The 26,105-nt window shown below is 52.6% G+C and overlaps 3 protein-coding genes and 1 long non-coding RNA gene across 6 annotated transcripts; 1 reads left to right on the forward strand and 3 right to left on the reverse strand.

Annotated features, from left to right (window-relative positions):
• Positions 1-129: 129 nt before the first annotated feature.
• Positions 130-2,889, reverse strand: IQCC (IQ motif containing C). Its single transcript, XM_059690368.1, is given in 6 exon segments — positions 130-577; positions 580-1,198; positions 1,318-1,436; positions 1,893-2,142; positions 2,357-2,500; positions 2,772-2,889. Coding segments are annotated over 6 exon segments (1,302 nt in total). The 5' UTR covers positions 2,814-2,889; the 3' UTR covers positions 130-449.
• A 208-nt stretch (positions 2,890-3,097) lies between these two features.
• On the reverse strand, positions 3,098-7,914 carry CCDC28B (coiled-coil domain containing 28B). 2 transcript variants are annotated; one of them, XM_059690370.1, is made up of 6 exons: positions 7,808-7,914; positions 6,462-6,675; positions 4,701-4,867; positions 4,321-4,514; positions 4,089-4,111; positions 3,098-3,289 (listed from the first exon to the last, which is right to left on the reverse strand). In XM_059690370.1, the coding sequence occupies exons 2-6, from the start codon at positions 6,623-6,625 to the stop codon at positions 3,235-3,237; spliced, it is 603 nt and encodes a 200-aa protein (XP_059546353.1). In that variant the 5' UTR covers positions 6,626-6,675; positions 7,808-7,914; the 3' UTR covers positions 3,098-3,234. The 2 variants fall into 2 exon arrangements, with proteins under 2 accessions (XP_059546353.1, XP_059546354.1); XM_059690371.1 differs by having other exon boundaries at positions 6,462-6,717; positions 7,808-7,861.
• An 88-nt stretch (positions 7,915-8,002) lies between these two features.
• LOC132231381 (uncharacterized) lies at positions 8,003-16,518 on the forward strand. Its single transcript, XR_009452045.1, has 2 exons — positions 8,003-8,247; positions 14,394-16,518. It is a non-coding gene; the product is annotated as an uncharacterized LOC132231381 (long non-coding RNA).
• Positions 10,541-25,940, reverse strand: TXLNA (taxilin alpha). Of its 2 annotated transcripts, none has more exons than XM_059690366.1 (11): positions 25,804-25,940; positions 25,071-25,279; positions 24,158-24,493; positions 21,513-21,604; positions 19,800-19,970; positions 17,795-17,989; positions 15,861-15,980; positions 15,554-15,628; positions 14,997-15,089; positions 14,570-14,665; positions 10,541-13,870 (listed from the first exon to the last, which is right to left on the reverse strand). In XM_059690366.1, exons 2-11 carry the CDS (start codon positions 25,246-25,248, stop codon positions 13,544-13,546), a joined length of 1,683 nt encoding a protein of 560 aa, XP_059546349.1. In that variant the 5' UTR covers positions 25,249-25,279; positions 25,804-25,940; the 3' UTR covers positions 10,541-13,543. The 2 variants fall into 2 exon arrangements, with proteins under 2 accessions (XP_059546349.1, XP_059546348.1); XM_059690365.1 differs by having other exon boundaries at positions 25,781-25,940.
• Between the last annotated feature and the right edge of the window lie 165 nt (positions 25,941-26,105).

Consider the following 26,105-nt stretch of genomic DNA (forward strand, 5'->3'; position numbering starts at 1 on the left):
CGAGGGAGGGCTTCTCAGAATCCCCCTGTCACCTTACAGGGAGGATCAGCTTCGGGGATTATTTCCCAAGGATGGCTAGTCTGCTTCCAGCCAGTTCTGACCACAGGCAGCAAATGAATGCAATGAGGCTCAGAATCCAAGGAAAACCTTTATTTTCCATCAGGTCTCCCCTTTTACTTACCCAGGTAACTCCCCTGTCCTGAAATTTGGATTGAACCCAGATAAAGGATGAAAGGGTGTCCTTCTCCCTCCTCTCCCTGTACTGGTGCCAACTCTTTGCTCCAGCTTCTCTTGGCCCCACTGGCCACCAAGAACCAGGGGCAGGAGGTAGAACTGGTACCGGGGACCTGTCTCCTTGCCCTTTCATATCAGCCCTGGCTCCCCCAGCGTCTAGCCTGCTGGTCCTGTTTCCCACAGCCTCTCCCTCCAGCGGTTCTCTCCTATGCTATCTACCCTGTAGAAGACCGTTTCTCACGTGGCCTTGATCTCCACGGTCCATTCCTCTGGTTTTTCCATCCTTCAGGGCTAGGCTCATTGGAAGCTCTACCTCTGGAGCTTTTATTACCGGGGGTCTGGGCCTGGGCGGTTTGGTCTTCCAGAGATCCAGGGTACCATGTTCTGCCAAAGTCCCACCCCAGATGACCCGGTCCTCTGAGAGGCCCAGCTCTCGTGGCCTAGCTCTTTGGCAATTAGGCTCTTTGTGATCTGACCTTCTGGGAGACTTATCTTCAATATTTGGGTCCACACAGAGTCTGGGCAGCTGTGTTCTGGCCTTTCCAGAACAGGGGCCCTTAGGTTTGAGGCCTGTGGGTGTCTGGTCCTCCGGTTTTGTCAGCTGTAGGCAGGTCCCTCCAAAGGTCTGTTCCCCAGGATGTGGCTCTTTGGTGACCCTGTTCTCTATGGCCTGCTTATCTGATGGTGTGGGTAGCTGTGGTCCAGCCCTCCTGCGGTTTGGGTCCCTGAACTTGGCCCCAGTAGTGGTTTCATCTGTAGTGGCCAGTCTTTCTGGGGATTTGTGAGGTTGTGATCTGAGCCTCCAGCAAGAGTCATCTGCATGGTCTTGCTCTCCAGTTGTCCTGTCTCTGTAGTACTGGTCTTCCAGTGGGGGGCCTGGTTGTGACCCAGCTCTTTCACAGGTCTGTCCCCCGTGGTCTAACCTTGCCTCTGGGGATCCCAGTGTTTGTTTGAGAATTAGGTACTGTTGGGAAGAGAACAAACACTGTACCAGGCAGGCCTGCAAGGGCATGGCAGGAGGCCTTTCCCTCACTGCCACCCTAGTCTCTACATGTGCACAAAGGGTTCCAAGTTAGTGCCTACCTCCTTACGGCTATTGATGGCCTGCTGTATCCACAGCAGCTCCATGGCCAAGTGGCTGCGCTGGTACTGGAGCTCCTGGAGCTCTGTTGGACTGTGGGGCAGTCCTGGACCTGCAGCTTCTTGAAGGAGGGAGGAATGGGAGAAAGTCTTAAGGTGTAAATCCTGGGCAGTGACCTAGCATTAGACCCTAGCACCCTCCTCCTGCCCACCCACGAGTTGCCCTCAACTAGGCAAAAGGAAGGAGATGGGGTGCAACTTATCTAGAAAAAGCCTTTCACGCCCTAGCCGGTTTGGCTCAGTGGATAGAGTATCAGCCTGCAGACTGAAGGGTCCTGGGTTCGATTCCGGTCAAGGGCACATGCCCGGGTTGTGGACTCAGTCCCCAGTGGGGGCATGCAGGAGGCAGCCAATCAGTGATTCTCTCTCATCATTGATGTTCCTATCTCTCTCTCCCTCTCCCTTCCTCTCTGAAATCAATACAAAATATAGTTTAAAAAAAGCCTTTCACTTTTTAGGTGGGAAAGCCGAGGCCCATAGAGGGTCAGGGGCTTGCCCTGATCTAGGCAGAGAGGTACCTGGGTTCTCCATCCTTGGCATAGCTTCAGTCTCCTCTTGGCTGGGTTTCCTGGTTTTCCTGCTTTGCTGATCCCGAAGCCAGGAGCTGTCATCTCTGCGGTGAAGACTTTCTGAGTTTGCTGAGCTCTCTCCGGACTTCTTCAGCAGCATCTCTCTCTCAGGCTCCTTACATGGGAAGCAACTCCATAGTTCCTGCTCTGACTGTGGTACCCTCTCTCCAGCTTTCCAGTTCCGATGGGATTTTGCCTTCTGAGAAATCGGAGAGGTATGAGTGCCCCAGGGCTAAACCTCTAAGTATCTGGGTGCCTTCGGCTTACAAGTGGGGGGAGATTCGGGACTGGGGTGTGGGGAAGTAAGCCTGCTGCTGCCTTTTCCATTGAGAAAAGCTTGTCAGCAGGAAGGGTGGAGTCCACCATGCCTTTGACTCCCCTGCCCAGGTCCCTCCTTCTGGGGTGTGCACTACCTGTGGGAGGAACTGCGGCCTGGGAATCCAGCCTTCAGTCCACTGCAGGGTGCCCAGATCACCCTCGATCTCTCGTACAATAGCCTCATACTCTGCTCGGAGACTCTGGAACTGGCGTCGGACCAGGAAACCCCGGACGCAGGCCTGGTGGGGAAAGAAAGCCTCATCACTGCTAAGGTGGAGGCATCCTCTGGGGTTCTCCTGGGGAGGTCACCCCGTGGCCACGGGCGAAGGAGAGGCGACGCTGTGCGCTGGGGCTCCGGGCTGGATCCCGTCTTAAGGTCCTTCCCACCGTTTCCATGGTCCCCCAAGAGCGTGTGCTGGGAGCGCGTGGGGGCCCCTGGGTCCCAGCCTTCCTCAGGGCGGTATCTCCGAGGTCCATGGGGGTCATCATGTGCACCCGACCGCCCGGTACCTGCAGCACCACCACCTTCCGAACCAACCGCTCCCACTCCATCTGGGTGCCAACTGCCCCGCGCGGCCGCCGGCGCCTGCCTCGTGCGTCACTAGTCCGCGCCCGGGGCTGGCGAGCGAGGCCCGCCCCGCCGTCTCCGGGACAACCTCCCCTCCGGCCTGGGCGGGATGAGTCCGAGCCTCCGCGCCCTCCGGGGCCGCACTGGGATTCCGGCCTCCGGGAGCCGGACCTGCCGAACCGGAAGTGGGTTGCGCGGGGATGCATCTGCCCCGCCGGGGCCTCCACCCGAGAAAGACGCGATGAGAGAGGGAGGACACGGAGCCGCGTTCGTTCATTCTGGTTTAATTCCATGTAACGCCCCCCTCCCCATAGCACCTGGGGGGCCACAGAATACGCAGTCGAGTCTGTAAAAAGTCACAGTTTGAAGGGAATGAGCGGGGGCAGTCCGGGGTCGGTCCGACACCTACACCGCCGCCTGCTCCTCAGGCTCCGCATTCTCGGCCAGGTGCAGCTTCTGTCTGTGTCAGTCAAGGATTGGACACTGCAGACCCGGTCTTTCCAGCCCCACCTTCCCATCCTGCACAGGCTGGCTCTCCAACTGCGAAAGGGGCAGTGCAAGGGACTCTGGGGTGGTCTGAGGTTGCAGTCTTTTTTTAAAAAAAATATATTTTTATTGATTTCAGAGAGGAAAGGAGAGGGAGAGAGAGAGAGAAACATCAATGATGAGAATCATTGATCCATCCCTCCTGTACGGCCCCCACTGGGGAGAGAGCCTGCAACCTGGGCATGTGCCCCTGACCAGAATCAAACCTGGGACCCTTCAGTCCACAGGCCTTAGCTTTACCCACTGAGCCAGACCAGCCAGGGCTGAGGTTGCAGTCTTCATCGGCCCTTCTTGCTAGGTGGCTTAGCCCATTCTCTTTTGATCTAGTAGATCCCACAGGTGTCTGCACCCGCACTATTTCTGACCAGGACTAGGTAGGGAGATCATCTAAATCACTGAAAATAATTGAGTGCTGAAAGATTAGGAAGACATTAGACAAGCTTTGCCATGGATTGGTGTCAGCTAAAGTGCTTGCAAAGATTTTGGCTAAGTAGGTAAAACATACTCCCTGCAACCACTTTTTCCTAATATTTGGGAAATTCTTCCTGCACTCCTTTTCCCGGGTGGGGTAGTCTGTGGCTAACTCTGACTTAGTAGGACATCAGAGTGTGGCGGTGATGTTATAGTAAACACTCCTGGAGGGTGGGAGGGAAGAGGAAAGTGATACCATCTCTGGGAGGCCCATACGCATACACAGGCCCGGGAAAGGATACATGGAATTACTAAGATCTTCCAGCTGTGGAGAGAGAGACATTCCTGTCAGAAGGGGCACCAGGCCAAACCCCAGATGTTCTGAGTGCCATTTTCTCGTGGGCTTGAGAGACTCAGAGCTCTTAGCTTTATGCACCCCCAGCTTTTCACCCAGGGGTCAATAATGGCCTTAAGAGCAGTACCTCCCCCACCCCCTTTTGCCCCCAGGAATCAAAGCACCCAGCCCGGACCCACATTGCTAAGCAGCTGGTCCAGGTTGCGGTCAGCCGTGGTCTTCTTCTGCTCTTCAGGCAGCCCCTCAGTGACCCCGTCCTCTTCTTCCTCCTCTTCCTCCTCCTCCCCACACACGTCCAGGCTGAAGTGCAGCCGGGCCAGCTTCTCCTGCATCTCCCGCACGTGCTCCAACTGCTCGAAGGAGCATTCCTTCCCTGGACAGCACCTGTCTGAGCCCTGGGAGCAACTTCGGGACCTTGGCCCCAGCCACTCACCAGAGACCAGGCCCTCTAGCCGCGCCCCCCACCCCCTCACACACACACACACACACACACACACACACACACACACACACACACACACCACACAGATACCCTCTAAACCCAACTCCCAGGACTCACCGAAGGCCTGTAGCCGGCCTGAGTGGAAATCATTGAGCAGGTTCAACAGTCCTCCCTCCATCTCATAAACATCGGTCACCTCAGTCAGGAACGAGTGCTGCAGGGGGGTGCCTGCAGAGCCACCCCCACCTCCGGCCAGCACCGGGCGGCATTTCTCCTTGCCTACCCTGGGTGGAGTGGACATGACCAAGGTCACAGGGCAGAGGCAGCCAGGCACCCCCAGGTCTTTTGTGCCATCTGTCTGTACACTAACTCATCTTCCTATCCACTCATCAACATAAATGGATGTTTGTTCTTCTGGCCCTGCGCTGGGTACCAGGACTGATAATAGGAAGGGAGGGTGAGGAGGGATGAGGGTAAGAAGTCAAAATAAGTTTTTTTTTTCCTAACAATGATAAAGTCAGAACCATGCCTGGAAGGAGGCTCCTGGGTTCCTGTCTGAGCCCCCACTCATTCCTCCTGTGACCCTGAGTGAATCACTTGTCCTCACTGGTTCTCGGTGAATTTGGGGACAGTTACTCCCTTATTGCCATGAGAGCTGTCTTACCTCTCCCCATAATATCTTTCTGACACTCTCTATTTAAAAACTGTGATTGATTTTGAGAGAGAGAGAGAAACACATTGATTCTGTTCTACTTATTTATGCATTCATTGGTTGATTCTTCTATGTCCCCTGACCAGGATTGAACTGCAACCTTGGTGTATCAGGAAGATGCTCTAACCAACTGAACTACCCGGTCAGGGCCTTTAAAAACTTTTGAATTTTCCATTGCCCTTAGAACGACACCTAACGACCTTCTCAGCCTGGGCCCCATCTGCAATCCCATTCTCCAATTGCATTTCTTCTTATTCCTTCCCCAGTCCAGAGCTTCAGCTATACCCACTGTGGCTGTCCCTAAAGATGCTCCTAAGGCAGGGGATGTCAAAGCCATAGGGAAACATAGCAGTTGGAGAAAGAACACACAGGGACACATTATAGGGTAGGATGCAGATTCCCAATCATTAAAAAATATTAAGCCCTGGATGGACCTTGAGAATGTTATGCTATGTGAAATAAGTCAATCAGAGAAAGCTAAGAACCATATGATTTCACTCATATGTGGGATATAAGACTGAAACTCACAGACACACACAACAGTATGGTGGTTACAGAGGGAAGGATGGGTTAGTAAAGGGGAAAGGAGCCAAATATATGGTGTCGGAAGGTGATATGACTTTGGGTGGTGGGCACACAATGCAATATACAGATCATGTATCAGAGAAATGTACACTTGAAACCTATATGATCTTATTAAAGAATGCCACCCCAATAAATTTAATTTAAAAATTAGGCAAATAATTCTAACTGTATACCTGAGTAGCTCCTCACCATTTCCTACCTATGACACTCCAGGACCACCAAACCACCTGTGGTTCCTGGAACTTTCCAGGCAGTATTTTTCTTCTTTCTTATGCCAAGCAAGCCCCTTAGAACATTCTCCCTGTCCAGTGTACCCCCCAGCCTTGACTCTCACTTCCTGGCAGGCAGTGCTGCCCACTCCCTGCTCCGAGGTTCAGTCATCACACTGTGACCCACCCAGCCTTTCCCCACACACTTGAGGATAGACACTGGGCCTGAGCACTGGGTTCTCAGGGGCAACCCCAGGGGAAGCATCAATTATTGCTCAGTACCTAAAGGCCAAGGCCCCTTTACCTTCCTGACCATAGTGCTCAGCTTAGAGTTAGGGTCCCTCCCTTCTTGCCCCTTCCTTCTGTACCCACCTCTTGAACTTGGCCCTCTGTTTGGGGGACGGCAGATGAGGGAGGCCCAGGGCCAAGGAGCCACTGTGGCTGGTGGGCACAGGGACCCTGCGGAGTGTTCCTGGGGCCGCAGCCGGCTGGGTCAGGCAGGGTTTGGGACTCCTTTTCTTCTTCTTGTCCTCCATTGATGCTGGCTGGGCCTCAGGCCCTGGGTGGGAGGCAGCCCCACTGAGATCTGAGAAGCAAAGTCATCCCTTCACCTGCCAAGCCCCGAGAGCTGCAAAGGAAGGCCCTGGGGCTTTCCAACTATCCCTTCACATCTGTCCTCTCATCTGTCCGGTATGGGCCGGGCCCAATGCCAGCGCCTACTGTTGGGGTCACGGGTCTGTATTTGAAGGACCTTCTGAGCCCACTCGGGTCCCCACCTGTCCTCCAGCCCTGCCTGAAAGGGCTGCATCAGGTAGGATTCTCCAGAGGCTGCTGGAGTTCCCTGCCCCGTAGCTGAGGGCGCGGAGCTGGCAGAGGAAATGTGGAGGGAGGGAGAGGCAGCGCAGCGGAGGTGAGCTGGCAGGAGCTCCGCAGGATTAGGGGTGTCTTAGCCAGGCCATGTTCTGTATGTCAACTGCTTAGGCAGAAGCTGGGAGCATCTGCATGGGAGGTGACCCAGGTGTGGGTGTGCCACACACTAACCACCAGAGGATGGATATCGGCGGGAGAAAAGGTGGCATGCAGGGCAGGGCTCTGTGGGGTTTTCCCCCATTTAGATGCTTGCACCCCCTCCTCCATCTACTCCCAAACCCAAACACCAGGCAACTCTCAGAAGTTCCCTGGGACATGCTTCCAGCTGCTTCACCCTCCCCACTCAGAAAGTCCCTGCTTGGCTTCGCTGGGGTGGGTGGTGGGCAGCAGCTGGCTGCCTTGGCCCCAACAATGGCTGGCCTGTGGCTGGCTGCTGGGCCTCCAGCCCAGCTCCGCCCGCAAACCCAGGTCTGTTGAGGTCCTCACCAGGGAGGTCTGGGGGCCCTTTCTGGCCCCCCCCCCCCCCAGCTGCTCCTTCCAGGCTGCCACCACCAAGCCTGCTCTGCACTCTGGGATGGTGGTGGTGCTGGGGGGCATTTAAATCGGCACATGGCTGGTTGGCATTAGGGGGTGTGGCAGAGGGGAGACCTGCGGCAGCTTGACCCAATTAGGGACTTGATAGAAGAATTGGAGTGGGCGCCTCTGCTCCCCAGGAACCGCTGGGCACAGCCTGGGACCTATTTCCCACTCAACCCCCAAAACCTGTGCCAAGTGGATCGCTCAGCTCAGGAGCCAGGATCTCAAAGGGAGTGTCATTCTGACCCACCCCACTCCCCGGGGCAACAGACCTGGAGGTTTGGGGTCTGGAGTGATGCTTCCGTGTGTGTTCCTCCGCCCTCAGCACTCTCCTACCGGGAACAGGGAACTGGAGGGGTGGAAGCGGAGCCGGCAGGAGGTAATTTGCATTTAAAGAGAAAGTGACCTTTATCGCTGGTGGTGGGGTAAGATGGGAGAGCGTCTCCACATTTATTATGCTGTTCCTCTCAAGACTTTACCTCCTCACCTGAACAGGGTGACTACGATGTTGTGTGATGGCAATCTAAAAATCCTTTCACTTTCCCATCTGTTTTGGAGAGAAACTATAGTCTCACAAAATGGTGGTGGCTTTGTCAGGAAGAAGAATGCAGAGAGGGAAGAGAGGGAATGTGAATGGACATAAATAAAAGCATGGACGAAGCACCAGGGCAGCAGCAACAGGAAGAAACTGGGAGAAGACATGATCCATCAAGTGAGTTCAGGACCCCTTTAAGCACTTTATGGTCATTTAACCCTCATCACAGCCCTGGCGGAAGATCCCGTCATCGTCTCCTTTTACCAACAGTCAACAATAGTCTTTTGAGGGCAGTGGCACTCCTCCCACAACACCAGACACTGCTCGCTGGTACAGCGCTGGGGGCTGTACTCAGTCACTGATGAGGTGACAGGACAGGCCCACCCCCAGGCCCAGGAGACCTGGGAGCGGGGCATCGGGGAATGGAAACCTGGCGTTCGACTGCAGGCCTGGAGGCTGACACACTTCCCCACCCCCTGCTGCCCCAGGAGATCAGTGGGGCAGCTATTTAAAGACCTGGCAGAGGCTCCCAGCTCAGGTCCTCAGAGAAGCATCTGATGCAACAGGAGACAGGCTGCCCTACAGGCTCAAATAGCTGCCCTGGGCAGTGCACACAGCTGCTCCCCCCACCCCCCATCCTCTCCCGAGGGGCCGGGGCAGCGTCCCCGGGCCTGGCCTCCGGCTGAGTTAGGGAGGGGCGGCTGAGTTAGGGAGGGGCGAGGCGCTGTTTCAGCAGGCTCCCCAGCAAGGCTCTTTCCCAGGTGCTTTCAATGCCCAGACTGCTCCTGAAGGGGAGACATTACTAGTAGGTCAGGACTTGTTCGATAAGCAGGGACCTGAGACGGGCCTGCACAGGCAGACAGGACAGCTGGAAGGCCCCCTCCGCCCTTACAGAACTGCAGGAATGGCACCAGGCTCCTGTGGGAAAGTGGCAGAGGGCCCGGGAGCACCTCTAGGGTGGTAATACTTAGGGCTGCTTTGCTCAGAGCTCCCAGTTGAGGCGGTCTCCCCTGCCCCCTCCAAAGGATCTTTCGAACCAACGTGGCCAGCACAGAAAAATATCAACCCATTAGAACCCTGACTGGAAGGGGCAGGGGCTCCGTGGGGACTGTTACACAGCGTGGACACATCTACTTGTGGAGACGTGGAGGGAAGGGCACTTGGTTTGTCATTGGTTGGCCATTCATGTATGGTCCTTTGTGATGAACAGCCCAGGCCCCAGAGAGAACAGGGTGCTGGGTGAGACATCCGGCATGTGTCCCATATAGGAGCTTGGGGTGGGTGAGCAGGAGCGTATAAGGAACCAGTTCATTCTTTTTTTTTTTTTTTTTTAATCTCACCGGAGGATTTTTACTGAGAGAGAGAAAAAAGGGAAACATTAATCAGTTGCCTCCTGTATGCACCCTGACCCCGACCAGGGACTGAACCCACAATCTTTGGTGCAGGGGGATGATGCTGCAACCAATGGATCCACCCAGTCAGGCTGAAACCAGTTCATTCTTAAGAACTATATGCAGACTGTGGTCAAAGAACACACAAAATCAAAGGAAAGGGACCTGGAGGTCCCTGGTGGGCTGGTGCCAAGAGATGTTGCCCATGGCAGACAGCCCAGATAGTAGTGATGCCACTTGTCTAATCTGGACCTCACCATGTGCCTAGCTTTCTGTTGCCCTTTATTTTGCATTCCTATGGACCCTCCCTAAAGACCTTCAGTGGTCTCCCTGGATATAGCCCAAATCTGGCACACCGGCTCTTGGTGACTTATTTGGCCCCTGCATCATCTCTTCCACCCCTTCCAGGGCACCTGCATTGAACCACTGTTACTAAACAAGGGGTGGGGAACGTCCGGTCTGCAGGCTGTATAAGGCCCATGAAATAAGTTGGCATGGCCTGCCAAGGCAATCATAGGCAGGACTCAAAATTCAATAAATCTAAGAGCTTTTTTCATAGCAATACAAATGTATATTAAGTGAATTATATTAAGCAAATGTTACAAATATGCAAATGACCCTTAGCAAAAAAAGGTTCCCCCACCTCTGTACTAAATGGTTATCGAACTTCTACCTGCTCCTTGGGCCATAGGCCCTTCCAGGTATCCACCCCTATTCTCTTGCTGAAGGGGACAGGGCCTTCCTCCTCTTTGGTCCCATAGGACAACCACCCCTTCCACATCCCAACATCCCTTTTCCCCTCACCAGCCTGTGAGCCCTCTGAGGGTAGGGCCAATTTTTGACTTTGTGAGAATCATCTCCGGTGCTCCCACACATATGTGTATCATGTCAGCTTTGCCAAGGGCTCCACTCGGGCAGCTCCAGTGAGTCTGTGTGTCCTAAGCTGGAAGGGAGGGAGGGCACTCTGGAAGATGCAGGGTATCAGGGCACAGCCAGACTTGGCAGCAGATCCAGACAAATCACTGATGGCTGGATGGATTCACAAGCCCGAATGACCACAAAGGTCAGGACAGAAGCAATAAGGCAACAGACTCTTTATTTAATAGGGTTTAAAATACATCAAAATCAAGTCCCTGGCTGTTGTGAATACCAAAAAAAAAAAAAAAAAAAAAAAAAGCTGTCAGCACAGCTTCAAACAAATGTGGGAGGCCAAGGTGGGCCATAAGGGAAGCAGTTAGAGACAGATGGCAGCACCCCTCCCCCAGGAGGTGGGTACCTGGCTGTCCCTGGGGTGACCTTCTGTGCTGTGCAAGGTGGGAGGGCTGGGGCAGCTGGACAATCAGCTCAGCAGGCCTTGGCCCTCCCCTAGACACCAGGGCAACCACAGTTGGGGTAGAGGAGGGAAAATAACCATCTTTACAGACATAACATTCTCTTACAGAAAAAAGTGCCTGAGCTCAGCCCATGGTCCAAAAACCTCATGGAAAACAAACAAGAAAGTGCTGTTGACACCTCTTAGAATCTGGTGTACATGAAGCTCTCAGCTGGACAAGGTCTGAACACAACTGTCAGCAGAGCCAAGGGCTCTGGGCTGTGAGCCTCGCCTGCTGTGGTCCCCTGGAGGAAAAGCTAGCAATCCAAGAAACCAACACAGCTCTTGGTCCTAGAACTGAGGTCATGTGCATGGGACCTGCCCTAGTGAGGAAGGCACTGGCCTTCAGAGAGGCCACATCCCCTGCATCTGGCCAGGCTCCTGGCTGGCAGCACCCAGGTACCTGGGCTGACTTTGGAAAGCGGAGCAAGCAGAACAGCTGTAGTGATTACAATTTGGTCAATGGAGTTAGAGGAATGGGATCCCTACCTACAGCCTGGCCAGGATGCCCAGAGCTGAGAGCAACGGCTCTACCCTGCCCAGGGCCTATTATTTCTGACCCGGAAGCCCAGCTGAGGCCACCTTGCTCACTGTAGCTCGACTTGGTTTCAGAGAGCTGTTGTGCTGAGTTCCCACCCCATCACACTGGGCTCCCTCCCCGCTAACCCCATGGGCCTTAAGAGGTAGGTGAAGTGAGGCAGGCAATCATGTGGGCTATTGCAGGTCTACCTGATCTTTAAAGAGGTGGGCAAAAGCGTCTGCCTCCTCCCAATGCTTCCACAGCCCAGCAAACCCTGTATGGGGCAGTTCTTGAGTACCTCAACCCGGCATGAGTGAGGGAGCCTTACTGGAACAGGAAGAGGCATGTTCAGGGACCATTCTAGACACACCCATTTCAGAGGGGAAGACACTTCTCCACAGGAGAGCAATATCTCAGCCAGGGATGGCAAACAGGTCTCAGCACTGGCTGCTGAGGGAACCTCAAGAAATGAAATACCAAGAATGAGCAGGAAAAACTCTGAACAGAGACTAGTGGTACCTACTATGAAGCAGAGAAATGGTGTACCTTTCATTTGCCATCTCTGGTCAAAGCCAGAACAAGGAATACTTAATACTCTTCATGAACCTATTTTATAAGAGGGATTTAAGGGCTGAAAGCGTGGGCTAGTTGTGCAAGATGAAAGAACCTCTATGATGATGAATTAGCTTTAAGAAAATACAGCATCAGCTCAACCATTTCATCCACCTTGGTCTGTGGCTCCCTCAGCTACAGAAGCCCAGGCCCCGCTGCAGATGGGACAGTCCCCAAGCCCAGCAGAGCTCTGCTTCCTGACCCAAGACTCACCTGTTGTTCCAGAAAATTGCTCTGTATGAAGGTGGCCTAATACCTTAGGCAAGTTTGCAACCAGCAGAACTTTAAGTATAGAGGAACATGTAAGGGGAGGGGATTATGGGAATATCTGCAGTCATTTTGTGGATTTCTGGGGGTTAGTCAATTCTCATCCATCAAATTGTCAGACGAGAGCTGGGGCCCCCACACAGGAAGAAGTAGGATACCGAGGACACTCAGCTCTTACTCCTTGGACAATGGAACCAGAGCAAATCTCAAGGACTGCACAGTGGGGATGGGGGCAGGAAGCAGAAACAGACTCATAAAGCCACCGGGAACAGCTGCTCCTGGGGCCTAGCAACTGCTACGTGGAGGCAGTGGTGATGGCATTGGTGGTGGCCTTCCAGGATTGAAACCCATAGGATTCAAAGCCCTTTCCTTTCTCTCACAATTTGATCTCATCCAACAGGAACCTAAGCACCACATGACAAAAGTGCTGGGTGGGGTGGAGAGGGGGATGAGGCACTGGAAGCCAGGAACCCAGGCACCACTGCTAGAGTATTCCTCCTCCCTCCTCAGAAGACCCTCCATACAAACACTGTCATGTGCAACAACAAAAAAAACCTTCCGAAAGAATCCTTTGGGTGATCCCATCAATCATTTGTGCAGGCTAGAGAGGCACCTGTGAATGATAAGGCTACTGAGAAGCATCATTGGCCTGGTCCTGGCACTACTGCAGGGCAGGGGAAGCAGTGCCGAAAGGGCTCCCTACCAGCACATCATCTTACACAGAACATTCTCCAGGTTCCTTGTCTGAGGCAGGAAAGTGGTTTCATCACCAGCTCTGAGTGCCCTGCCAAGGCTCTGTCTGGGGACCCCTTTCCTGGTTAAGAAAAGCAAAGAAGCGTCCAGAGGAGCTAGGAGAGCCAGAGCTGCCAAAGCCCTGCCAACAAGAGAAACGCAGTCAGGCCTGGGTGTGTCACTTGTCATGATCCCTGAAGGGCGGGGAGGGGTCTAAGCCTCATGTCAGGCAGAGAAATGTTCAAGTCACTGTCCTGCTGGGTCACTAAAGGCGGCTACAGATGACGACTCCGCTTCGACTCTTCAGCTCACAGAAGAGCCACTGCCTTCATCTGTACACACCCGCTCTGCATCCAATGCAAGCCTATTTTACACTTACAGATATAAATGTATGAGGCCTTGCACATGTCATATGTACGTGAAGCTGACCCACGAAATTCAAACTGCAGTGTCATATGCCAGCCAGGTCAGAGCACCCTGGGCCTCAGCACTGGACTACTTAGCAGTGGGAGCCTTGCATGGGCCAGGCCTGGCTGGGCTGCTTGCTCCCTTCCCAGCATGCCCCTAGTGCCAGGCTCCCTAGGCGGTGGTGGAGGTGGGCTCCTGGGGCCCTGTTTGGCCTGACGCTTCTGTGCTTGGTGCTCCAGGGCAGCAGGGAGCTTCTGTGGCTCCTGTAGAGATAGGTGCTTGGACCCCGGACCCCTCGCCACCCTGCTCTTTGGAGGCAGTGGCAGCCTCTGGCCTTTGCTCAGGGCCGCTGTCAGTGAGGGGGCTCTGGCCACCAGCACTCAGGTCCTGTACCCTCTTGTTCAGATCGTTGCGCTCTGTCTGCAGCGCCCGGCACAGCTTCTCCAGCCGCTGGATTTTCACCTGCAGGCCCTCAAGCTCTTTGTCCCGGAGGGTTTTCTAGGGAGAGAAAGGGGGCCTTTCAGTGTCATGCCATCGATCCTCCACCTGCCACTGCCACTTGGTAGAAAACATTCACACTTTAACAACGCTGGGAACAGACTGGAGTCCAAAGCTGGCCCCTTTCAAGTGAACAGCCCTGGTTTATGCCAAGGCCTGGCTGTCAGTTGAGGGCAATGTGGTGTAGGGGAGGGGCATGGCTTAGAGACCATGTATTTCTCCATATATCTACCAGAAGACCTTGGCAAAGTACTTGGTTTTGTAGCCGATCTCCTGATCTGTTAAACTCGTCTACTAACATCAACCTCACAGAAAGGTTCAATGAACTGGCAGGGCACAGACATTCAGCAGGTCTGGCTGAGTAGCTACTCTAGCATAGAGTTACTTTCCTCTCCTACATCTCAAGTCACAAAATCAAATGATCGGGGCCACTCCACATACAAACTACACACATCATGGGCACCATTTGTTTTTCTTGTTCCTTATTCTTTTCTTCCATTTATTCCCTTTGCTTCCACTGCAGGCCTATGACTGGGCTCACCACCTCCCCTGGGGAGAGCTGGCAGTGCCTTGGACTTGGACAGACGTGCCCAGCTCCACCTCATGCCAGCTGCATCACTCACTGCTAGAACTACAGAAAACGGCCTGGTACTCAGTAGCTGCACACCCAGCCCTGGCCGCAGAGTGCACTCAGCCCACCTCTTCAGCCATCTCCAGCAGGGCCTTGTTGCTGCTCTCCCACCGGGACCGGTACATGGTGGTTTCTTTCTCCAGCTTCTTGATCTTCTTAGTCATCTGGGTTATGTGACAGGCAGAGGAAATGGTCAGGGCACAAGCTGTCTGCATCTGTGTCCCCAAGGTGGGGCAATGGTCCCATGGCAGCAGGCAAGGCAGTACAGGACACAGCCACTGCTTCCGGTGCCACCTTAGGACCTCTCAAGTTAAATGCCCACTGCCAATAACAGGAAACGGCAAGGCAGTTCCTTCTCCAGGACAACCCGGAAGGTGAGGGAGGAAAGGGTGTGATTCCTTCTTACAGTCCCTCCCTTGGTGTCAATCACACTGTTACTGTAAACAGCTCTCAGTGGGCACCCCTGCAGCCATACCCAGCCTGGGCCAGTGTTACCTTTTCCATCTCCTGTTTGAATGTGGTGAACACCTCACTGCTTTTGGAAAGAGTGTTCTGGAACTCCTCGAACTTCTCCGTGTATAGGGCAAGCTGGGCGAGAAAGAAGCTCACAGTTAAGACCCAACTTCCCTAGAGGGCACTTCTGGTCCACACACTCAGACCCATGCTTGGCCCTCTGACCCAACAATTCCAAGATTCCATTTTTCTTCATGTAAGCCTAGAAAGCAGGATTTGGGGTGACATGTTTTTTTTTTTTTTTATGTTTGTCTTCAAATGTTTCTTCCAGAATTACATATAATTTATAGAATTAAAACCAACCATCTGTCCCCACCCCCTCAAAAGCAGCAGAACTTCCGACTAGGAATGAAGTCCTTCAAGCTCACCTAGCCACCTGGTCACCACCACACAGGTGCTGGGCGGGTCCAGAGAGAACAGACTCAGCAAGGTCACATAGCATTCAAGGTAGTCCTAGAATGAGGGTCCCATTGCCCTGTCCCCAGGACGGGTCCCAATGTGACCTTGGAGGCACAGGGTCAAGATATACATTGTCTCACCTGCTGCTTCAGGTGGGTCTCCTGCTGCTTCATCAGCTCACACATCCTCTGGGACTCCACTGCCTCTTTGAGGAGCTATTTCCAAGATAGGACATCAGACCTCGGTAGAAGCCCCAAGGGGCTGTGTGTGTTTTTTGCCAAACACACCAGAACCCACTGAAGTGTCCTGCTCTCTGACTGGTATCTGAGGAAGCGGTGCCCTGCTCTGGCCAGGCACCAACCTTTCCCACACAAACGTGACTATGAGCTAAGCCAGAACCCAACCCACCTCTTCCAAGACCCTCCAACCCCAGAGTCTTAGCCTCACAAAATCCTTCTCCCGCTGGTGCCTCTCCTCTGCCTCCTTCAGCATCTCCTGGGCCTGCTGGAGCTTGGCGTCCACCAGCTGCTGCTGCAGGTCCTTGTGTTTGAAGACTTTGTCGATATGCTGCAGGAAAGCATGGTGGGAGGGGTCCACCTGTTAGGACCTGCCTTTCCCTTTCTCAGAGAGGCTGGCCTAGTGGCTACAGACTCCAGGGCTCCCTGCCCAGCCTCCCATCTCAATCTGACATGCTGGACTCCCATGTGTACCAGAGGACACGGGCCCAAGTCCCTGGAAAGCCTACTGTCCAACCTCACCTTATTTCTCTCCCACTGAGTCAGTCCTGGGTGAGCACAGGGGTTACGGATGAAATCAGCTCCCAGGAAGTCAATTAATAAATACTCAAATCTCCAGCCCCAAGAGAGATCAATCCATGAGGCTAACAACCCTCACTTTTATAGCCTGACTCCCTTGTAAGTGGGAAGAAAGGGCAAAAACGACACCTCTGCCAACACAACAGCTTAGCTCTATTGGCAGAGCTCTGCTCAATCTATAGGTGAAGATTTGATATCGCAAGGAATAGCTGTCCTAACTGCAGGAGGAGCCCTGGGAACCAGGACGGGTGAGAGAAGGTGATGAACTCAAGTGCTACAAAGGTGAAAAAGGGATGTAGGGGAATTGTATGTGTTTTCTGAATGAGGAAGGGAAGGTGGCTTGGGATGTGTCCAGTTTGGGACATGAATTTCAGTCTCCTGTGATCTGAAGTGCAGAGGCTCAGAGGGGGCAGGATGGCAGTGCCTGATTCTGACTGGGGGTGGGGTGTAAATGAGGAGCATAGGGCCTGGGGCCGACGCTCTACCTCTGCAGGCAGTACCAAATCTATTTTGCCTTGGTGGGAAACAGGTGGGGGGTGGGGTGCAGGAGGGGGAAGTCCTCAGGTTTTGAAGTAGGTGCCTCACTCTGGTGGCTCAGTAAGCCTCCATGTCTTTCAGTTCTGTAGGACAGGAACCAAACCAACTCCTCTCAAACCACATGCATCACAAGCAGCCTTGTTCCCGGAGGAGGCCCCTCTAGGCCCTGCATACAATGATTGCCACACTGGACTGTCCCACCTATCACCTATCACCACACCTCCAGGGCCTAGGAAGGGGTCTGGTCTGGGACTGTAAGGTAGCTGGCAGTCTCTCTTTTCACAAAGACACAGAGGCCCAGAAAAGCCAAGCATGTGAAGACCCAAAGAGAGGGACTCTGGTGACAGGGACAGAAGAGCAGCAAGGAATCAGAGGACGTAGCCTTTAGAGTAGATCACTGACCCCAGGTCTAGCTCCTCCCCTGGGATTTCAAATTCTAAAAAATTCTGAAAACTGAAATTGTCAGTTGGCAGACAAACATGACCTGTACCTTTGTATGGCTAATTATAACGTAGGTGAGTATACTCACAAGTTAAACTGTGTAAATATTTTATTTTTGAAAAATATATTTTAATGATTTTTTACAGAGAGGAAGGGAGAGAGATAGAGTTAGAAACACTGATGAGAGAGAAACACTGACCAGCTGCCTCCTGCACACCTCCCACTGCACTGGGGATGGCCCGCAACCAAGGTACATACATGCCCCTGACTGGAATCGAACCTGGGACCTTTCAGTCCGCAGGCCAACGCTGAGCCAAACCGGTCAGGGCATAAACTGCGTAAATATTAATGTGTCTGATTTGGGGGCGCGTGCAAGAGGCAGCCAATCAATGATTCTCATCATTGATGTTTCTATCCCTCTCTCCTTCTCCCTTCCTTTCTGAAACCAATCAATCAATGGATACTGAAAACTCTTTAAAAATAAAAAAAGAATAGGAGAATGGAATGAAGCCCGAAAAGTGCTGCCCCAGCGCCTGCCACCCCCACAACCTCCAATTCCCTGGCCAAGGTGCTGCCCACAACACGCACCTCCTCTCGCAGCTCATACTGCTCAATCAGCTTCTTGAGCCTCTCAGCCAGCTCCATGTTCTCCTGGCGCAGCTTGGAATTGCGCTCATTGTGCTGCTCCATCTGTAGCTGAATGTCATTCAGCGTCACCTGGAAGTGCGAGGTCACCTCCTTGCGTTTCTCCTCCTCTTCCCGGGCCCGCTGCACGCCTTCTTCCTGGGCAGGGAAGTCAGACCCAGTTCCATCATCGATTGCTCCCCAGCCAGCCTCGCAAGGCTCCTCCCCCTGCCACCCAACTAGCCCGGGATGGTCTCTATCAATAGTCCTCCCTGCTCTCAAAGTGATGAATAGCCAGGCTCCAAGATGTCAAGCAACAGGGGCTCCTAACGGACCCTTTGGTATCTCAGGGGGCAACAAGTGAGAGAGCCTCTCCCTAGAAAATGCAGGCATCCTTGTTAAGAGCCATTCGAAAGAACTCTCGATCTCCTAAGCCTATGCTTCCAGACTTATAAAGTAGTCTCTCTCTCTCTCTCTTTTTTTTTTAGTGAATTTTTAGAGAAAGGAAAGGAAACAGGGAGGGAAGGGGGCGGGAAAGGGAGAGAAATATCGATTTGTTGTTCCACTTACTTAATGCATTTATTGGTTGCGTCTTGTATGTGCCCTGACCAGAGATCAAACCCACACTCTGAGGTATTGGGACAGGCTCTAAATAACTGAGCTACCTTAATAGTCTTGTTTTAATGTGCTTTCATCTTTGACAGCCACCCCCCCCACATACCATCAAGTAGTTATGATTCAGAAATACCCAGGTTTGGCAAAGTTGTTCAGAGTTAGGCATTCAGACACAGTTAGTGGGAAGGCAATCTGGACATATCACTTCTGAGATTTATCTTAGATAAATTCTGTGTAATTAGACAGGGACATATGTAACAAGAATTTTCACTAACTCTCTATATACTAGAGAACCAGTGCATGAAATTCATGCATGGGTAGGGTCTCCAGGCCTGGCTGGCGACCAGTGCTGATCTGCAGGGTGACTGGCGGGGTGATTGGGAGCCCCCTCCCCTCCTTGGCTGGCCTATGGGTAGCTCCTGCATTGAGCATCTGCCCCCTGGTGGTCAGTGCACATCATAGCAACTGGGCGTGAGGCTGTTCAGTCAATTTGCATATTAGGCTTTTGTTATGTAGGATAACAGTAAAAAATTGGAAGCTACCCAAAAATACCTTAATGAGGACAGGAATAAAATGCAATATATGCATATAATGACATTGCTGAAAAGAATGAGATAGCTCTATGTATAACAACAGGGAGGAAAGATAAAGCGTTGTGTAAAGTGAGAAAATGGAATAGGATATGGAAAAACACATGTATAATACTTTTACTTAAAAAACTGTATGTAAGATTTTCTATGTAGATAGGAAAGTTAAAAGGTTGTACTTAAACTTACATTTTAGTAGGTTTACTTCCCAGCAGTTTCTGCTGGCCACTGGGGTTGAGGACAGTGGGTGACTATTACCTTTGACTTGTTATACTTTTATCATCTTACATCAAACACATTAAATTTGTAATGTTTTAAAAGACAAACTAAAAACGAGCAAAGCAAGTTGCAAAATACCATATATTTACTGATCCAAATTGTATGACCTGGAGGTCATAGCAGTGACCAGGCTTTAACCAGTGACCCCACCCTAGGAAAGGCAGAACAAGGAGAAAGGACCCACATTCCTGACTGACCAACACTGGGGCAAGAGCTGCTGGTCAGCACTGGACCCCAGCTTACCTGGGGACTATGATGGAGTTGAGAACTCCTGAAGGCAAGCACTCTGGGTTCTTTGATTCTTAGCCTTTAACTTCCCTACTACAAGTACATTTCAAATGGTTGGAAGCAGTTCTTGCTAATCAGGGCATTACTGGGGAAATCTACTTCTGTACTGAAAACCTGTGCTAGTTTTTAAGGGAAAAGCTGCCAAGGTAAGTGAAGTTAAGGTAACCAATTGTCCGTCTTAGGGGGCCCAGCCAGCCTACCTTGAGGGAACGGTTGTGGCGCTGCAACTCGCGGCACAGGCTCTCGAGCTTGCTGCGGGCCAGGATGGCCTTGCTGTGCTCACCGCGCAGGTGGTCCTTCTCTTGCACCAGCTGGCTCTGCTTCTTCTGCAGGAGCTTCATCTGCTTCTGGGAGTTCCGATGCTCCTCCAGCTGGGACCGGAGGGCAAGTGAGTACCCTGGGAGGCTCTTCCCATGGGGACCCAGGGTCCCCTGGGCTGACCTAACCCGGGCCCTCTCCCCCAACTCCAGCCATAATAGCTCAGGTCGGACACTGTGTGGGCACTCCATTTGCTCCTCACAATAACCCTTAGGGCCCCCATACCTCAAGGATACAGAAATGGACACTCAGATAGGACAGAAGCACACAGCCAGCAGATCCCAGTTTCTCTCCCAGCTCTCAGACCATTACATTCCCCCAATTCAGGGGACACTCATGCCCTCAGATGACATCACTCCTCTTTGTCTTACACTTAACAACACATCCAGATTCAGAGTAGTCACATTTCAATCGGCAACTCTGTCATCACTCAGAACTGCACCCACCTACAAGACCTCATCCCAAGCCAGGACCACCACGTATCTTCCAAGCTCATCCTCTCCAATCCATATCTGAGGTCTCAGATCTACTACCCTATTGACCTTCAAGCCTTTGAACCAACCACTCTTTCACTTTCCTTTAAATAATCTCTTTCTGCCGAAACCGGTTTGGCTCAGTGGATAGAGCGTCAGCCTGCGGACTGAAAGGTCCCAGGTTCGATTCCGGTCAAGGGCATGTACCTGGGTTGCGGGCATATCCCCAGTGGGAGATGTGCAGGAGGCAGCTGATCGATGTTTCTCTCATCGATGTTTCTAGCTCTCTATCTCTCTCCCTTCCTCTCTGTAGAAAATCAATAAAATATATTTAAAAAAATAAATAAATAAATAAATAATCTCTTTCTCACTCAGCTTAAATTCCTTATGCCCTCATTTCTTTTGCTCTCTTTTCCCAGAAAAATTCCACTTTATTTACAGGAACTAAGGAGCTAAAGGAACAAGTTAAATGCCACCACAAAGCTAGAACAGGCCCTGGCTGGTTTGGCTCAGTGGATAGAGCGTCGGCCTGCGGACTCGGGGGTCCCGGGTTCGATTCCGGTCGGGGGGCATGTGCCTTGGTTGCGGGCACATTCCCGGTGGGGGGTGTGCAGGGGGCGGCTGATCGATGTTTCTCTCTCATCGATGTTTCTGACTCTCTGTCCCTCTCCCTTTCTTTCTGTGGAAAATCAATAAAATATATTAAAAAAAAAAAAAAAAAAGCTAGAACAGGACAACTGATCTGCAGGGCAGATCGATGAAAACTGCTTTAGAGTAAAGAAGGGAAAAAGTCGTAACAACACAACGTAATAAATGTCCCTCCTTTGGATCCTGATTTGATCAAAGTGACATTTTTAAACAATTGGGGAAATGTGACTACAGACTGGGTATTAAATCAAATGATTAATGTTGTTGCACTGGGATGTACAATTTCTCTTCTTACTGTACTGTCAGACCGAAAGGTGGCTGGGACTAGACCCCCCCCAGTCGGATACGGAAAAGGCTGAGAGAGGTTGAACTGAAATTAAGCCACCCACCTGCCCTTGTACCCTCAACCCCATACTGGGTGGCCTGCTGATGTTCCGAGGCAGAGAGGGTGCAAGGAGAAGGGGGAGAACTGACCAGTTCAGCATACTTCTTGCACAGAGCTGCCAGCTTCTCCTCTGGGGTACTCAGTGTGTTCAATGTCTGCATCAGTAACGTGATCTCCTTTCCTGCAAAGTACAGGGAACAAAGGCATGCACCCCTTTCTCTGGGAGTCCCCTCCAGGCCTGGGCCCACTATCGTACTTTACATTTCTGTTTGTTGAACTGGCTGCCTTTCCTGCTACTCTGTGTGCTTCATTAGGTCTGCAACCAACTCAATTCTGCCTACCAATGCAGCTCAGTGCTGTCCCTAGCAGCCCTGGCTGAGGACATGCTGAACAAATACTTATTAAATGAATGACTGGCCCTAACCGATTTGGCTCAGTGGATAGAGCGTCGGCCAGCAGATCGAAGGGTCTGGGGTTCAATTCCAGTCAAGGGCATGTACCTGGGTTGCAGGCTCCTCCCTGGTCCGGGCCCTGGTCAGGGCTTGTGCAGGAGGCAACCAATCGATGTGTTTCTCTCACATCGATGTTTCTCTGTGTCCTTCCCTCTCTTCTACTCTCCCTAAATATCAATAGAAAAATATCCTCGGGTGAGGATTAACAACAACAAAAACGAATGACCGAATCTCTGTGGAATCTCCTTGGTGAGCACCAGGAATGGGAGAAAAAAACAACTACCTGCTCTACCAACAGGTCTAAGAAAGGTGTTCCTGCCCGGCCAGCATGGCTCCATGGCTGAGCATCAACCTATGAACCAGAATGTCATGGTTCGATTCACATACCCGGTTGCGGGCTTGATCCCCAGTAGGGGGCATGCAGGAGGCAGCCCATCCATGATTCTCTCTCATCATTGATGTTTCTCTCTCTCTCCCTCTCCCTTCCTCTCTGAAATCAATAAAGATATTAAATATGTGTGTGGCCCTGGCTGGTTTGGCTGAGTGGATAGAGCATCGGCCTGTGGACTGAAGGGTCCTGGGTTCGATTCCAGTCAAGGGCACATGCCTGGGTTGCGGGCTTGATTCCCGGTGGGGGGCATGCAGGAGGCAGCCAATCAATGGTTCTCTCTCATCATTAGTATTTCTATCTCTCTTCCTCTCCCTTCCTCTCTGAAATCAATAAAAATATATTTTTAAAAAGCCCTAACCGGTTTGACTTAGTGGATAGGGCATCGGCCTGCGGACTGAAAGGTCCCAGGTTCGATTCCGGTCAAGGGCATGTACCTTGGTTGTGGGCACATCCCCAGTAGGGTGTGTGCAGGAGGCAGCTAATCAATGTTTCTCTCTCATCAATGTTTCTAACTATCCCTCTCCCTTCCTCTCTGTAAAAAAAAAAATAAAATATATTTAAAAAAAATGTGTGTGTGTGTGTGTGTATATCTGATCTATGAATTCAGTACTACTGTTTCAATGCAAGGAACTCCCCTCTGAAACAGAAAGGATGCAAAAAGGAACAGGTCTCCTTGAGAATTATGAAAGTCTTTTTATATATATATATTTTATTGATTTTTTAAAGAAAGGAAGAGAGAGGGGTAGAGAGTTAGAAACATCGATGAGAGAGAAACATCAATCAGCTGCCTCCTGCACACTCCCCCCACAGGGGATGTGCCCACAACCAAGGTACATGCCCTTGACCGGAATCGAACCTGGGACCCTTGAGTCTGCAGGCCGACGCTCTATCCACTGAGCCAAACTGGTCAGGGCAAGAATTATGAAACTCTTATCAACAGAAGTAGCCAAACAGGGAACTTTAAAATGAATATACCTTCCAATATTTGATCCTAAGATTGAAAACAAAAAAAAACAAATTTTCTTTAAATTAGGATGACAGGGGGTGTGAGCAGGGAATAAAATATGGGTATAATACCACCCAACTCTGAGTCTTTAAGACACAATAGCCCTCTACTTCCACCCTCACCCAAATTACTTTCCTGCAATGCCTGTGCCTGAGTCAGATTCTTCCCTCTGTCTCCCTGGAGGGCCACTGTACATAGCACAGCACTAGACTTCTGCAATGGCAACCCTGGGAGGCTCCAAGAGAGACTGCAAATCACTGGCACAACGGGCCGAAGCCAACCCACAGATAGGTTTTGTTTGGCTCCTAGCATACCAATTGCCAACTGTTAAAAATCTAGAGATTGCACATAACTCTGGTTGGGTTTTTTATTTATTTTATTTTTTTTAAAGAAAACTAGACTTGGCCTGTAGTTTTACATGCTATCAACTTGCTGGGACCCAGGTGGCAGTAACCCTTGGATGAAGTGGGCACTTTCTTGGCTAGCTTGGCTTATTTGAGTTTTCAACCCTGGTCTAGTCCAATTCTCTTACTGTAGAGAAGTGATAGCTAAGGACCAAAAAGGGGAACAGCCTTGCCTAAGGTCGCACGATGAGAAATGGTGCCACCTGGCACAGGAGTCCCCCCAGGTCTCCTGCTCCCCATTTTCTCAGAGAGCAGGTTGGATTTCGCTTCTCACTTGCTCCCAAGGCCAGAAGTCCCTGTGCAGTGAACAACCTGCACACCTTTATGCGACGGCCCCACAGCCCTGGCTGTGATTAAGCTGGTGTGGCCGCTGCACTGGGAAGCAGGGTTTACTCCGAATCCTAGCAGAGCAGGCTAGCCCAAAGGTCAGGTCCAAACACCCTCCCCTCACCAGCCTCACAAGTAGTTGCCCTCTGCTCACCCAGACCCTTGGCTTTCTTCTTCTCTTGTGGCCTTCGGTGGTCTCGGTCTCCCATCTCATCACTTGCCCGGATCTCGTCTGTGCCTGGCTCCCCCTTGGAGGTCTTCTCACCATTGACTACTGGGATCTCTGGCTCAGGCTCCCCATTCCTCGAGGCATAGGGCCGGGACTTCTCTGCATCGTCAGGTTCCGCAGGCTCACCCTGGGCCCCATCCTCACCTGGGCCCCCCTGATTGTTGTCCACACAGTATGTACTCAGGATGTCTTCCAACTGGCGGCTCAGCTCCTCTGAGACATCACGGAGGGCCCCAGGCCGAGAGGCTTTGGCCTGTGCTCCTACAGGAGGAGGAAGGGCAGAATGTGAAATGAGAAGGTGATACCACTGGTTGGGATTTATTCAGGCCCAAACTTACAGGTTTGGATTAAAGGTGGCCTGACTTCTGTAAGCCTCAGTTTATTTACCTATAAAATGACAGGCGTATTTCTTTTCTGAGTATAAAAGAAATCAGGTAAAGCCTTCCGCACAGAGGGATGGCATGTAGCAGGAGCTCAATGTCTAATCCACCCCCTTCTCCTCCTAGTGAACATCATCTCTTGATAGTAAAAAAGTTCCGGAAATGCCTCCACTATGAAGAGCAGTTACCCCCTGGCACAGGAGGCGTTTCCAACCTGGACTTGCCAGCTGGTGTCTCGTTTGACTGCTCCCGATGTCATCCCGCCCGAGCCTTCTCCCAGGAGCTCTTTCTGCTCCTGTGCTTAGCGCCCAAGGCTCTCCTATCTCCCAGACCCCACTGTCCCCGCCCATTCTAACTTCCTTCTTTCTGAGTCCACCGGGGCCTCTACCTCCAGAAGCTAGACTGGCGCACCGCAAGCTCCTCCCCCGGCCCGCAGGGAAAGCAGGGCTGGCACACACCCTCCGTCTTCCCGGGAGTCTGGCGGGCGGAACCTTCGGCTTGTGCCGCGGAGGCCGCCCGGCTGGGCGGCCCCTGGGCTCCGGCTGGTCCGGCTTCCACTTGCCCCGGGTTGCTTTTTGGGTTGGAAGTGTGGCCTGATGGCTTGGCAGCCCCGTTCTTTTTGTCTTGGTTCTTCATTGTGGTTGCAGTGCGAGGCGAGGAGCCGATCCTATAGAAACAAGCACACTCGCTATTTCCCAAGACTTCGGAATTCTTCTCAGCCTGGATCGGAATTCCCGATACCGGATGCACCAAGCTTCTAAACACACACTGGCCGGCCTGCCCCGGCGGTAACCCTCGGTTCCCTCCGTCTCCGGCGGGTCAGGGGAGCCTGGTGTGCACAGGCAGGTAGTCGGGGCGCTGCTCCGGGCGCAGGGGAAGAAAGGCCTCCTTCTCCCTGACGCCTCTTCCCGACACAACGCGGGCCGCGCAGGCTCCGCCGAGCGCGGGATAGGTTCCCGGCCGGTGACTGACGTGGCGGGACGCTCGATTCCTGGCCTCTCCCCCGCCTCCCGGGCCCCACATGGGCCTCCCTCCCACCCCCCGCGCGCACAGCCACCCACGCCCCGCGAGCCGCCCGCTCTCCAGACACCCGCGCACGCGCAGAGGCCTCAGCCCTGCCCTCCGGCCCGAGCCCTCGCGCGGAATCTGCGTGACTCTTCCCACTGACCGAAAGCGCTCAGGCCTACGGGCCCTCTGATCGCCTCCTCCCTCCAGCCGCCACGGGACGGACCCCACAGCCGACGTCCTCACGGCTTCGCCCGCGGTAGCCGCGCACCGGAAACCCGGGTAACCGCTGCCGGCAGAGCCGCCTGCTCCCCGCAGCCAATCAGTAGCCGGCTCTCGCGCGGGGCTTGCTGGGAAAGATGAAGAGACGCGGCCTCTGAGGCGGGCAAGCTGGGAAGGCGGGGGGAGGGAAAAGACTACACGTCCCTCCATGCACCGGGGATGAACCTCCACTCCCAGGATGCAATAGGAAGGGCTTTAGCTCTAGG

Source organism: Myotis daubentonii, chromosome 3 (assembly GCF_963259705.1).
Source record: "Myotis daubentonii chromosome 3, mMyoDau2.1, whole genome shotgun sequence".
NCBI classification, from domain to species: domain Eukaryota; kingdom Metazoa; phylum Chordata; class Mammalia; order Chiroptera; family Vespertilionidae; genus Myotis; species Myotis daubentonii.

What these genes read in the sequence shown, in the direction of transcription:
- CCDC28B (XM_059690370.1), bottom strand. Translation starts at nt 6,625, where the DNA reads ATGGAGGACAAGAAGAAGAAAAGGAGTCCCAAACCCTGCCTGACCCAG. An exon ending in CAGAGGGCCAAGTTCAAGAG is followed by an intron (nt 4,868 to 6,461) that starts GTGGGTACAGAA and finishes CACTCCACCCAG; the next exon opens with GGTAGGCAAGGAGAAATGCC. An exon ending in GAAGATCTTAGTAATTCCAT is followed by an intron (nt 3,290 to 4,088) that starts GTATCCTTTCCC and finishes TGACTGACACAG; the next exon opens with ACAGAAGCTGCACCTGGCCG.
- TXLNA (XM_059690366.1), bottom strand. Translation starts at nt 25,248, where the DNA reads ATGAAGAACCAAGACAAAAAGAACGGGGCTGCCAAGCCATCAGGCCAC. An exon ending in GACTCCCGGGAAGACGGAGG is followed by an intron (nt 24,494 to 25,070) that starts GTGTGTGCCAGC and finishes CTCCTCCTGTAG; the next exon opens with GAGCACAGGCCAAAGCCTCT. An exon ending in TCAAACAGGAGATGGAAAAG is followed by an intron (nt 14,666 to 14,996) that starts GTAACACTGGCC and finishes CACATAACCCAG; the next exon opens with ATGACTAAGAAGATCAAGAA.